The sequence below is a fragment of the Ovis aries genome, chromosome 1, assembly GCF_016772045.2.
Source record: "Ovis aries strain OAR_USU_Benz2616 breed Rambouillet chromosome 1, ARS-UI_Ramb_v3.0, whole genome shotgun sequence".
Taxonomy (NCBI): Eukaryota; Metazoa; Chordata; class Mammalia; order Artiodactyla; family Bovidae; genus Ovis; species Ovis aries.
Genome location: NC_056054.1, coordinates 7008824 through 7021826, shown reverse-complemented (window position 1 = coordinate 7021826; position 13003 = coordinate 7008824). Strand labels below are relative to the sequence as shown.

At 44.6% G+C, this 13003-nt stretch overlaps 1 protein-coding gene across 2 annotated transcripts in view; it reads left to right on the top strand.

The window, feature by feature from the left end:
- TRPM8 (transient receptor potential cation channel subfamily M member 8) overlaps positions 1-11913 on the top strand; it is an 85725-nt gene extending 73812 nt beyond the window's left edge. For both annotated transcript variants that reach the window (XM_015091832.4, XM_060414973.1), the window contains 3 exons: positions 5541-5640; positions 6726-6759; positions 11820-11913. In XM_015091832.4, coding sequence (XP_014947318.4) covers positions 5541-5640; positions 6726-6759; positions 11820-11870 — 185 coding nt within the window. In that variant the 3' untranslated portion in view covers positions 11871-11913. The remainder of the gene's footprint in view (positions 1-5540; positions 5641-6725; positions 6760-11819) is intronic.
- The last annotated feature ends 1090 nt before the right edge of the window (positions 11914-13003 follow it).

The following is a 13003-nucleotide window of genomic DNA, read 5'->3' as shown; positions in this document are numbered from 1 at the left end:
CATGGCAACCCACTCCAGTATTCTTGCCTGGAGAATCCCTGTGGACAGAGGAGCCTGGCGGGCTGCAGGCCATGGGGCTGCAAAGAGTCGGACACGACTGAGTGTCTAAGAATGCACGACTACCATCATGGGTTCATGTTCCATTTTGGGCCAATCATTCCTGTCTTTCTAGTATATCCCAAATATTTTGATGATTCAGAAAGTAAAAACATGAATTTTACTAACCTAGATATGATAATTGGCTGTAATTGAGAAAAATTTAATTTGTCAGGAACCATCATTTTTTTTTTTTGTTTGATTCCTGCAAAGAAAAATAGGGGAAAGGCACTCAGGAATATGACCTTCAATATTGTTCATAATTTGCTTCTGTGTTACCCCTGCAGCCGTGATCCCCTAAAGTCTGGCTTTCAGAATGTAAACGTACAACGACCCCCATCTCATGTCACAGTTTAAAGAATCCTCATTGTCGACTCTTTTAACAGCATTATTTCAAGATGTTAAATGTCACTTTGGGGATGTCATTAGCTATCGCATGTATGTAATGAGGAAAGGTGTTTTGACAATTTGGATAAGTTACTGTCTTTCTCCTCATTGTTTTGCTGTGGAAGACAGTGAGTCGTTTCTAACCAAAAGAATGAGAAGTCTTTATATCAGGGATGGGAATTGAAAGCTGAGACCTGGAATTTGTACTCAAAGACTACACCCAAGGATCAGAGGCCTGTCATGAAGCATCTCAGAACTACCCTTGAGTCTGTTTTGAAGCCATGTCATGGATGAATGTCTGTAGAACCTGTGGGAAGGCTCAGGGGAGCAAACCAAGCCTGCATACTTGGAGGCAAATGCAAAGTAAATTTAGGAAATGTGTTGCCAATGAGAGTCTTTGGCAACAAGTTTCATACTTCTTCCTGAATGGTTACAGAGAAAAAACAAATGATGGAGAAAGGTTGTGGGGAGGAAGGTTTGACGAAGTATAAAGGAAAGTGAAAGTGGCTCAGTTGTGTTAGAGTTTTTGTGACCCCCCTGGACTAAACAGTCCATGGAATTCTCCAGGCCAGAATACTGGGTAGCCTTTCCCTTCTCCAGGGGATCTTCCCAACCCAGGGATCGAACCCAGGTCTCCTGCATTTATTCTTTGCCAGTTGAGCCACAGGGGAAGCCCAAGAATACTGGAGTGTGTAATCTATCCCTTCTCAGGGGATCTTCCCCACCCAGAAATCGAACCAGGGTCTCCTGCATTGCAGGCAAATTCTTTGCCAACTGTGCTATAAAAGCCATGTCTGACAGTTAGTGCCGTCTGGAAATAATGTAGTGCCTTGTGAGGTAGGGAATTCCTCATCACCCGTGGAATTCCAGCTGGGGATGGGGAGGTAGAGGGGTCCATGGGACAAAGGTCTGCTCTCCAGCCCAGAATCAGTAGAATCAGGAGACGTGATGTATGGGTGAGGACAAATCAGTCCTTTGGATTCAGGATGGGCTGAGAAGGCAGGATAAGATGCAGATATCCTCCCCATATTTATTTGTGATTAAGCATAATAAGAACATAAATGTAGAAAACAGGCATGTGGACGCCGGGGGCTGAGGAAGGTGAGGGTGGGGGGAATTGGGAGATGACCTGTCTGGTGGTCTCCCATTCCCGTTCCATTTTTGTATCCTTCCTGAGACTAAGAACTGTCTGGAGAGAGCATCGTTGGCTCTCTGTTTCTCTGATTGTGGTGAGCCCTTCCAGGAGACAGATAGAGAACAACACGGCTCATTCTGACATGTTTGCTTTCTCTAGTTGGAGCCCCTGTCCACTTGCTGGCCAGGTTTGGGGATATGTTTTCTTTCATTCATTTGTTTTTATTGGAGTATAATTGCTTTACAATGCTGTGTTGGTTTCTTGGTGAGCACACACACTACCATGTGTAAAATAGAAAACTCTACACTGTGACGACCTAGAGGGGTTGGGAGGGAGGTCCAAGAGGAAGGGGATATGTGTATGCGTATGGCTGATTCACTTTGTTGTACAGCAGAAACCAGCGCAACATTGTAAAGCAACAAAGCAACATGTGTTGGGCAGTCGCTCAGTCGTGTTTGACTGTTGGTGACCCCATGTGAGCCCTGCAGCACGCCAGGCTTCCCTGTCCTTCACCGTCTCCCAGAGCTTGCTCAAGCTCATGTCCATCAAGTCGGTGATGCCATCCAACCATGTCATCCTCTGTCATCCCCTTCTCCTCCTGCCTTCTGTTTTTCCCAGCATCAGGGTCTTTTCCAATAAGTTGGCTCTTCGCATCAGGTGGCCAAAGTATTGGAGTTTCAGCTTCAGCATCAGTCCTTCCAATGAATAGTCAGGGTTGATTTCCTTTAGGATAGACTAGTTTGATCTCCCTGCAGTCCAAGGGACTCTCCAGAGTCTTCTCCAATTAAAATAGATAAATAAATAAAGTGAAAACAAATCCCCCAACCTGGCCAGCAAGTGGACAGGAACTTCAACTAGGGAAAGCAAAGAAGGCAGAAATCAGCTGTGTTCGTCTGTACCTATCTCCTTGAAGGGCTCACCACAATCAGAGAAACAATGAGCCAACGATGCTCTCTCCAGACAGTTCTTAGTCTCAGGAAGGAATAAAGACATAATGGGGATGGGGGTGGAGGACAGGATCCTCCAGTCACTGTGCAATGATGACAGAAGACAGGGAGCCAAGAGCCTCTTTACTCCCTGGAGATTCTGGGGCATCTGGTCACCACCTGCCCTTTTGTCTTTCTTTCGGGATGGCTAATTCCTGAACCACAGCATTCTGTGGCCGTTGACTCCTAGCACGGTAACTCATTTCCTACATTTACTTTGCATTTGCCTCCAGTGATATGAGAATCATGGGGTTTAAGCTTCACATGGCTCTTCTTTAGAGAAAAATGCAAGATTTTTCAAATAACTTTTCAGAAAAGGTAGAATCCAAGCTTCCCTGTTTAGTATGTTTTGGGCGATACTTTCAAGTGATGGTAAAATGTATGCTATCCAGTGATTACAGTTTTATAAAACCCATCACTTTTCATGAATGAAAAAGTATTTATTTATAGAACATTTGCAAAATACAGAAAAGCTCACTAAGGGTAAGAGCAGCTGGGCTTCAGACGGTGAAGAATCCACCTGCAATGCGGGAGACCTGGGTTCGATCCCTGGGTTGGGAAGATCCCCTGGAGGAGGACATGACAACCTACTCCAGTATTCTTGCCTGGAGGATCCCCATGGACAGAGGGGCCTGGCAGGCTGCAGTCCATGGGGTCACACACAGGTGGACATGACTGAGTAACTAAGCACGTCAGCACAGCACATCTAGAGATAAATATTGATAGCACATTGGTATTGATTCTGTTATTCTTAGGTGGGTGTGTGATAATTTGATTGCTCTGTGCATACATATTCAAAATCTAATTTGCTCATTTAACTAATAAGCTCCCATAGAACATCTCCCATCACCATAAATATATACCTTTATGACAGTTTTTAGCTGTGGACTATTCCAGCCTGTGGATATACCATACTTCGTTAAACCAATCCCTTGTTAAGCATGTGTAAAAGATGGTTTCTCCTCTTTGGTTACTATGTCACACAATGATAAGCAGTTTTATATATTCATTTTTGAGTGCATCAGGGACTTTTTTTTCCTTTGAATTGTTTCCAGAGGAGAAATTTCTAGATACAGTGTATGTACATGTTGAAGTCTTTTGATATGTCTGTTTCCATCCCATCCCTCGTTCCCTAAGGCTGTAACAGTTCACAGATTTTTCCCAGTATATGGGAAACCTGTTTATTCACCTCTTTGCCAACACACGGTACAGTCATTATTGTAGACCCTGCTCAGTTTCCAGTTTGATTGTGAAAATGCTATGTTATTGTCTCAGTCAACATTACCTTGACTCTGAGAGAGGTTGGCCATTTAGTCATTGGCCATTTTTGCTGTCTAGCCACCTAGTTCAGGAACATCTATTCTTTTCCGGTTGATTATTAAGTTCTCTTATTGGGCTTCCACATACATTTAATTTGAGGAAAACAAATTGAGAATGACTTTGCTCGGAAAAGTCTAGTTTAGAGAAATTCAGTTAGGAATTATTTTTTAAAGTGAATGACCACCATGGAAAAATAAATCTGGATTTGCTGTCTGGGATCTGCTTCAGTTCTGCCCCTTGCATATTGGTTCTGCCTTGACTCCCAATTAATTCTGTTTACACCTAGGAAAATCTTATAACAGTTCCTAAGCTCTAACATCTTGAAGAACAAATTTAAAACTAAACACTGCTGCTAATGCTAAGTCGCTTCAGTCGTGTCCGACTCTGTGCGACCTCATAGACGGCAGCCCACCAGGCTTCCCCGTCCCTGGGCTTCTCCAGGCAAGAACACTGGAGTGGGTTGCCATTTCCTTCTCCAATGCATGAAAGTGAAAAGTGAAAAGTGAAAGTGAAGTCTCTCAGTCGTGTCCGACTCTTAGTGAACCCATGGACTGCAGCCTACCAGGCTCCTCCGTCCATATCCTGGATTTTCCAGGCAAGAGTGCTGGAGTGGGTGCTAGTGCCGTCTCCGAAACTAAACACTAGGTAAACTTATTCCGAGTGGACCTCTGCGTGAACGCATGCACTTTTCTATCCCCACGAATTTGTGTAGAGGATCGCTGTCCATTGCTAGTCCTGGAAACAGAGGTGACACGTTGATCTGTTCTTTCGTTTGTGTGCCGTCTGAAAAGCTAAGTCACTGTAAAAAGTGTTAGTTGCTCAGTTGTGTCTGACTCTTTGCAACCCCATGGACTGTAGCCCACCAGACTCCTCAGTCCATGGAATTCTCCAGGCAAGAATACTGGAGTGGGTTGCCATTTCCTTCTCCAGGGGAACTTCCCAACCCAGGGATCGACCCTGGGTCTGCTGCACTGCAGGCAGACTGTTTACTATCTGAGCCACCAGGGAAGCCCTACTGTAAAAAAAAAAAAAGAACTAAAAATCTTGCTGGAACATTCCCAGGCCAATTTTGCAGCACACCTGGCTTAGGTGAGAGGAAAAGACTTAACATAAGATTTTCCTTGAGGTCTACACCCAGACTGCATATTTCAAGAGGGTAGGAATGAAGTCCAGGGATGATTCTCCCCTCCTCCAAAGTTTCTACCCCAGCGTTAGGTTGAGAATAGACAATTCATCAGTAATTATCTAACTGAATAATCAGTGTAGCATTCTGATGTCATCAAAATGGAACATAGGAAATGTGAGAACCAAATTGACTAGTGAAATGATTTTGTTAAGTCACAAAACACACAGACGGGCTATGGCTGGATCTCTATTTGGAATGAAAATTACATTCCTGTTTCATGCAAGCACCAACTCCTCATTGTTACCAAGAAATTCATTCCTATCCATTGCTCTGCTGCAGTCACTAGTGAGTAACATTAGTCAGGTCAGCTTGGGCAGGACGAATCCAGTTCCTTTGGTTCCAGAGTATGGCAAAATGCCTAGCAGGTGTTGATTTGGGAGGGAAAGGGGTAAGTGAAACAATTTGAATGGTTTTCTTTGTCTCATTCAAGGTTTCAGAAATGAAGACAACATGACTCTGGCTTGGGAGGGTGTCATGAAAGAAAATTACCTCGTCAAGATCAACACAAAAGCCAGCGACTCATCAGAGGAGTATGTCAGCCACTTATTCCTGCTTTGTGAGGCTCCCCTTGTGTACGGAAGCTAGCAGATCACAGGCAGTTTACTTGAACAAACTCTGGGTAAAGACAAATTGCAGCAGAGAGCAGCAGCGTAAGGCTCAGCCAGCCAAAGGTGACAAACACAGAAGGCCGTGTCAGCCTTCCAGGAAGGGCCAAACCTTCCCACCTGCTGTCTGATGGCCCTCCTGATTGCAGGGAAGAAAGAGGTGTTGATATTTGGAACCTGCAAGGCAATGCCATGGACCAGGTGACCAGAGCACAGGTCCCTGTGGCATAGCTGCAGAGGTGAATTCTGGGAAGATCCGCACATCATGGGCAGCAGTCATTACTTCACAGGGTCCACACATGTATCTGTGCGAGGAAGAAACAGAGACATTAGAAGATGGCAAAGCCCTTGGGTTGATCTGTCACAGACTGTTGTTGTCCCTGGGAAGTCCTGAGCATCCTCTGTGAGGCACATGGAGTTGCTGTAAACATCCCATAGACCTAGCCACATCACTCCCTCCATAGATGGTCCACGAAGAATGTGGGCTGCAGGGTCTCCAGGAGCATGCCCTTTGAGCTTAAAATGGGGTTAACAGGGTTAATAGTCAAATGTAATTCTAACGGAGAGCTCCAAACACACGTCAGAATTTGTCTAAGGAAGGGTAGATCTAAGAACGACTACTCCCTTTGTTAGGCTTAACACAGCTGTTGCACAGCTATCGGGAGCACGGGACGTGCTTTTTCTCTTCGAGCAATGAGGCAGAGGCCTCTCTCCTCCTCTGTCTCTGGACTCAGAGATCTTAGTTTTGGAAGGAAGGAATGGACATTACGTGTCATCTTCCACTTCCCACCCACATCAACAAAGGTTACATCAATTTGCTGTCTTTCCAAATGGGACAAGAATGCAATTCTGCTTTGGTTGGGTATTTGGAAGAAAGTAAAAATGATAAAAGCAGCTGATGTTAATTTAGTTGGAGATGAAAATGATCTGTATTTTGTTCTTTAAAATGGAGCTTAATAACCCTTCTCTCTCTCTCTCTCTGTTCTCTCTCTTTTTCAACATCTTTGAAGAATAAAGCATCGTTTTAGACAGCTGGATACAAAGGTAGGGTCCTGTTTATAGTTTGGGAAATATTTTTTAAACTCTTATTATCTTTGAGCTTTCAGCTAGAGGCCAGTGTCCAAAAATAAATGAAGTTAATTGTTTCGAAAAATGGATATGACCCTGTTCTGTGTTCAGTTGTCTTCGTTCACTGCGTAAAGTCTGACTGCTGGAACAGAATTGCTTCTCAGATGTTCCTAGCCCACGTGGGAGTAGTCCTGAGTCCCATTTCTACAGTGTCTGAAACTTCTCCTGCTTCTGTCTAACTCAGGACCCCATTTCTCTTTTTCTCTCAAGAGAAACATTCTTGCAATGACAAGGAACACCAGGCAGGCTCAGAAAAGCAGCTTGGGAGCCTGGGAGCCTCTATGCCAGTCTTTGTTGCCACTCTAATTTGTCACCTGCTGAATTTAAATTATGAATGCATGAATACACACATAAAAGTCAAGCCTAGAGAGAGAATGCCCACCTCCATCCTGAGCTGGGCAGCTGGAAATTATGATTTGGTTCAGGAGAAGTGGCAATCGATTCATAAGTACTGGCTCCCTGTTAGACTCTGAGGAGGAGGTGGTATCTCTCTTATGGTGGCATTTTGAGGATGGGCCCTGGGTACTGCAGTCACATGTCGCACTCAGTGCTGCCCCCCCTTGCCGCCCCCAGGGTGTACCTTTTCACTGACAATACCCCATCAGGGGTGGCAGGGTCTCCAGTACCCAAATCCCCACCTGTAGGAGGGTCTCAAGGAACATTGAATAAATGAGCCCAAAGTGCTCTTTTCAGAGCTCTAACTGATGATTTATCCAGTCCACAAGTCCTTGCGTGTGTATGTCTGTGTTAGTTATCAGCAGCATGTGAAACATCTGAGGCTGTGAGTCCAGGGGTCTCCCTTCCTGCGCTCTGGTCCTGTGCAGGATGCTGAACTGATGCCTGGAACCTTCCTACCTGTACCCCCTGCCCCCATAGCTTGTCTCTTCCTTCATCTCCTTCCCTCCCCTGGAGCCACCTGCTCCATACATTGGTATCAGCCACTCAGGATGATGGTACATTCTGTGTAGAATGTTTCTGTCACAATCAGCTTTAGTTCCCTACACTTTAGGGACTTCAAAAGACCATCTTATTTCCCTCTTGCTTTTCTGGATCAGGAGTTTGGGAAGGGACCAGCTAGGCAATTCTGCTTCTTATCATCTCAGCTGGGTTTACAGGGCTGGATTCAACTGGCAGTAAGGCCAGGACTTGGCACCTTGGTGTTCCTCCTCATTGCTTTTCTCCCCACATGACCTCTGATCCATGTGGCTTGGGCATCTCAGGTTAGTTCCCTTTGTTCAATAGGGGCTGGCTTCCAAGACTGAGGAAGCGCTCCCCAAGGTGGGACCTGGACCTGGCATGATGTTGAGTAAAGAAGCCCCAGGTGAGATCTAGCTGGGGGAGGAGTTAATGCCGCACGTCCACCCTCTACCCCTTGAGGTGGGAGTGACACGTAGACACGGAGAAGCGTGACAGCTCTCTTTGGAACCACACCATCACACAAGAGTATATCCTGTTTCAACTGCTCTCCTTCTGATCTCGTACTATTGCTGGGTTTTAATTGAGTGACTAAGAAGACCCCTAGTATGCTAAGGCTGTATATTGTCACCCTGCTTATTTAACTTCTATGCAGAGTACATTATGAGAAATGCCAGACTGGATGAAGCACAAGCTAGAATCAAGATTGCCGGGAGAAATATCAATAACCTCAGGTATGCAGATGACACCACCCTTATGGCAGAAAGTGAAGAGGAACTAAAAGCCTCTTGATGAAGGTGAAAGAGGAGAGTGAAAAAGCTGGCTTAAAACTCAGCATTCAGAAAACTAAGATCATGGCATCCAGTCTCATCACTTTATGGCAAATAGATGGGGAAACAATGGAAACAGTGACAGCTTTTATTTTCTTGGGCTCCAAAATTACTCCAGATGGTGAAGCAGTCATGAAATTAAAAGATTGCTTGCTCCTCAGAAGAAAAGCTATGACAAACCTAGACAGCATATTAAAAAGCAGAGCACTGCTTTGCCAATAAAGGTCTGTCTAGTCAAAGCTATGGCTTTTCCGGTAGTCATGTATGGATGTGAGAAATGGACTGTAAAGAAAGCCAAGGGCCAAAGAATTGATGCTTTTGAACTGTGGTGTTGGAGAAGACTCTTGAGAGTCCCTTGGACTGCAAGGAGATCCAATCAGTCCAACCTAAGGGAAATCAATCCTGAATATTCACTGGAAGGACTGATGCTGAAGCCGAAACTCGAATCCTTTTGGCCACCTGATGTGGAGAGCTGACTCATTTGAAAAGTCCCTGATGCCGGGAAAGATTGAAGGTGGGAGGAGAAGGGGATGACAGAGGATGAGATGGCTGGATGGCATCACTGACTCAATGGACATGAGTTTGAGCAAACTCCGAGAGATGGTGAGGGACAGGGAGGCCTGCTGTGCTGTGGTCTGTGGGATTGCAAAGAGTCAGAGACAAGTGAGCAACTGAACAAGGAAGATACCACTGGACTAAGTGCCATCAAAGCAGACATGGCCCCCAAACTTCATGAATGGACCCCTTGTTGAATGTTTGGATGTGGGAGCATTTTCAAGCCCAGTTACGTAGGATTAAGTAGGAATAACACTTCGCAGCATCAGGCGTGTTTCCAGATTGCCTGAGTCTGCATCATCCGGGAACAAGGTCAGCAGCTGTGAAGACCCTAAGTCCAGAGAGGCATGGAATGTTCTAGACTAGAGAGGGACAGTGTGGATGAGGGGGAACCCCGAGTGGGAAGAAGGGGGAAGCTATGTCATCCTGTGAGGGAACTTGTTGGCCTCTTTAGGGATGGGTTTTTATTCCCCCACAAACCTTTGGGGGCATATCTGGGGACACTCCCTTGAAGAGCCCTCTGAGCAGTCAGAGTGGCCACATAAGAGGGGCTTAAGCAGTTTGGCTTGGGAATAGAGGTACGAGGGATGTGTCTAGAGGCGTGTGTCTGTGTGTAGAGAAAACAGGCTATTTTGGGTTATTCTATTGCTTTACTTGTGAGTCTACTTGAGGTGGCTTTGGAGGGAGTCAATGGAAAGTGGACTTTGGGTTGAACTCAACCTTCTGTGTGCCTTGCTGGGGGCACGCAGAGCCTGGGAAGGATGGCAACACGGGGATGGAGCAGAGTGGGACTGGGGTCAGAGGTCAGCTGGACATCCGGGCACTGGACCAGCTGAACTGATTTCCAGGGTTCAGGGTGGCCTCCTAGTCAGTGAGGTTCTGGGAGGGTTGATCCGGTGGTGGGGGCTGTGGGCCTGAGCAGTGGGGGATGTGGGGGCTGCTGAGGGGGTCCCAGATGGTTGCAGTCACAGTTGGGGGCTGTCCACACATACGTGTGAGCCTGGGTTCTGTGGGGCCTTCAGGGGAGGGCCTTGGGTCCAGCCCCCTTGGTGTTGCTCTGGCTGTGGAGCTCAGCCTCTTTGTGGGTTCCTATAAGAAGCCCCCCACAGGCTGCATTTTGCAGGTTTTGGTAGAATTTAGGCAGATCCCTGGGAAACCATAAACCACACAACACAGAGCCCTCGGGGCCCACCCACGGATTTCGCTGCCTCTCTCCCCTCTCTAGTCCCGCCTCAGCCCTCTCTCCTTTTTATCTCCTCCCCTATCCTCTGTGCCTTCTTCTCTGAACAACAAAAAGTTTCTCCTTCGTATCCAAAGAGAATTTTAGGGCTGGCCGCTTGTTTCTCGAGCAAGCTCTTGATGTCTTAAACCACACTAAACAGTGTATTGAAGTCCTTTTACCGCAAGAAATATAGAGATTTCCCCAAAGCCCTCCAGTAAAAAAAAAAAAAAAAAACAAAAAACAACAAAAAACTCCATCTCATTCTTACACCAGAAAACAGTCATTCCTTGACCTTAAATCTGTAAGTAGGAATCGTACTATGCCTCCTTTATTTTAGGCAGCCCTCCTGGTTTCTTTTTGTCCTTTTCCAAGAAATGGCAACCCACTCCAGTGTTCTTGCCTGGAGAATCCCAGGGACGGGGGAGCCTGGTGGGCTGCTGTCTATGGGGGTCTCACAGAGTCGGACACGACTGAAGCGACTTAGCAGCAGCAGCAAGAACAGTTAAATGATGAGGTTAATACTGGAAAGAAGCCATAGTTAAACTGAGAGTTTTCCTTGAGTGAGTGATTTAGCAAGTTGGAAACCAACTGTACAGAGATTGCTTTATGTCTATAGCTTTTATCAAGTGTAACAATATGGCTTGTAATTTGAAGTGATCTTTATCATCTTCATGTATCTTGCGTAAAAACTTGTGAAATATGCATGTATTGAAAATAATTTTATCATGGCTTTTACCTAAATTTGTTTTGCTATTTATACTGTGTGTTTGGTGAGGGGAGACACTTTATTTGCAAAAACTTGATTAATATTATATTATTTTCATTAGTGTTATACTTTTATCAAAGCAAAGCTTTATTGATATCATTTATTGTTATTAGTTACATATAACATTATGATTTATATGTGTAAATTATATATCTATATATAGGTTATATATTATTTCTGTGCTGTTAAAAAAAATCTATCATTTCTATGTGGGAATCACTAGTGATTAAGATTTGTGCTTCCCTGATGACTTTGCAGTAAAGAATCTGCCTGTAATGCAGGAGACACAGGTTTGATCCCTGGTTGGGAAGATCCCCCGGAGAAAGGAACGGCAACCCACTCCAGTATTCTTGCCTGGAAAATCCCACAGACAGAGAAGCCTGGTGGGCTGCAGGCCATGGGGTCGCAAAGGAGTCGGGTGTGACTTAGTGACTGAACAACAGTAGCAAAAACGAATCCTGATTGGTGCTAATGCTTATTTGTTAGTGATTTGATTTCAGAAAGTCTGTAGTGAACAAGCTCTGAAATACCACCTGTCTGATATTCTGCCGTACTCCAGGCATGGGCCATACATACTTCTTATTTCATGTATAGTCAATCTATTTCATGGAAAAGCCTTAGAGTCATGATTTAAAATTTAAGTTGGAAAATTTATCTTAAGACCAGTTCTGTTTTTCCCCTTTCCAAGCTTAATGACCTCAAAGGTATTCTGAAAGAGATTGCTAATAAAATCAAATAAAAGCGCATGGACTCTGATGGAGAAAAATTTATTCTAGCAAGGTAAGTCATTTTAATAGCTTTCTTCTTTGTTTGCTCTGAAAATTTACATATTTTGAGACCAATTCAAAATCATGATATTTTCTCAGTTATTTTATTTTCACATGTGATCAGATTTGCAAAATAACGCTGGTGTAAAAAAATCAAACAATCAAGGGATATAGAAAGGATACAGGTGGAAACCCACCTCCCATAACTCCCCCTCATGCCCTCACTCCAAGACTGTTCCCTGGTCCAAGGTGAGCACTGATAGCATCCTTTTGAAACTTTTTTAAAAAACTTTCAAATTGTACAGCTATTTTGACATTAATTGAATCAAGATCAGACTATTCTAAGAGTTGGCCTTTTGTTTTTTTTAACTTAGCTCTAGCTCATGTGTCTTTACAGATCTGTGCTTCAAATATGTACCTCATTCTCATGGTGCTTCGTTGATGATTATTGCTGTGGGGGATACACAGATGTCTGGGTCTTTTTATTTTCTCTCAACAAATGCATGTTGATTACATCTTACTACCAAAAATGTTTTAGTAAAGCTTTTAAGATTTGGGGGGCTTCCCTGATAATTCGGACAGGTGAAGAATCTCCCTGCAATGTTAGGAGACCCCTGGGTCAGGAAGATGCCCTGGAGAAGGGAATGGATACCCACTCCAGGATTCTTTCCTGGAGAATTCCATGGATAGAGGAGCCGGGCAGGTTACAGTCCATGGGATCACAAAGAGTCGATTGAGCCACTAACGCTTTCATTCACTTTCAAGGTTTTTAGCGATAGCTCATTTGCACAATAAAAAATGTAATTCAGTTAACTGGCAAAATTGAGCCCAAGGCTTTGCACCATGATCTGAGCCTTTACTTTAATTAAGTTTTCTCATTACTTGTCCAAATGCCGAAACCAAATGTTAACAATGTTGTTAGGGAGTTGTAGAGCTCGGAGGAAACAGCTATAAGCATTCTATTTGATTGGAATTTTTTGAGAAAGTGAATTGCACGGAATTGAAACACAATTAAGGCTCCCTTCCGCCTTCCCTCTTTCCCTTCGTGTTTACTGAGCACCTTCTAAGTGCTGAGGCTCAGACTCTGATTTCTATCTTTGCATAA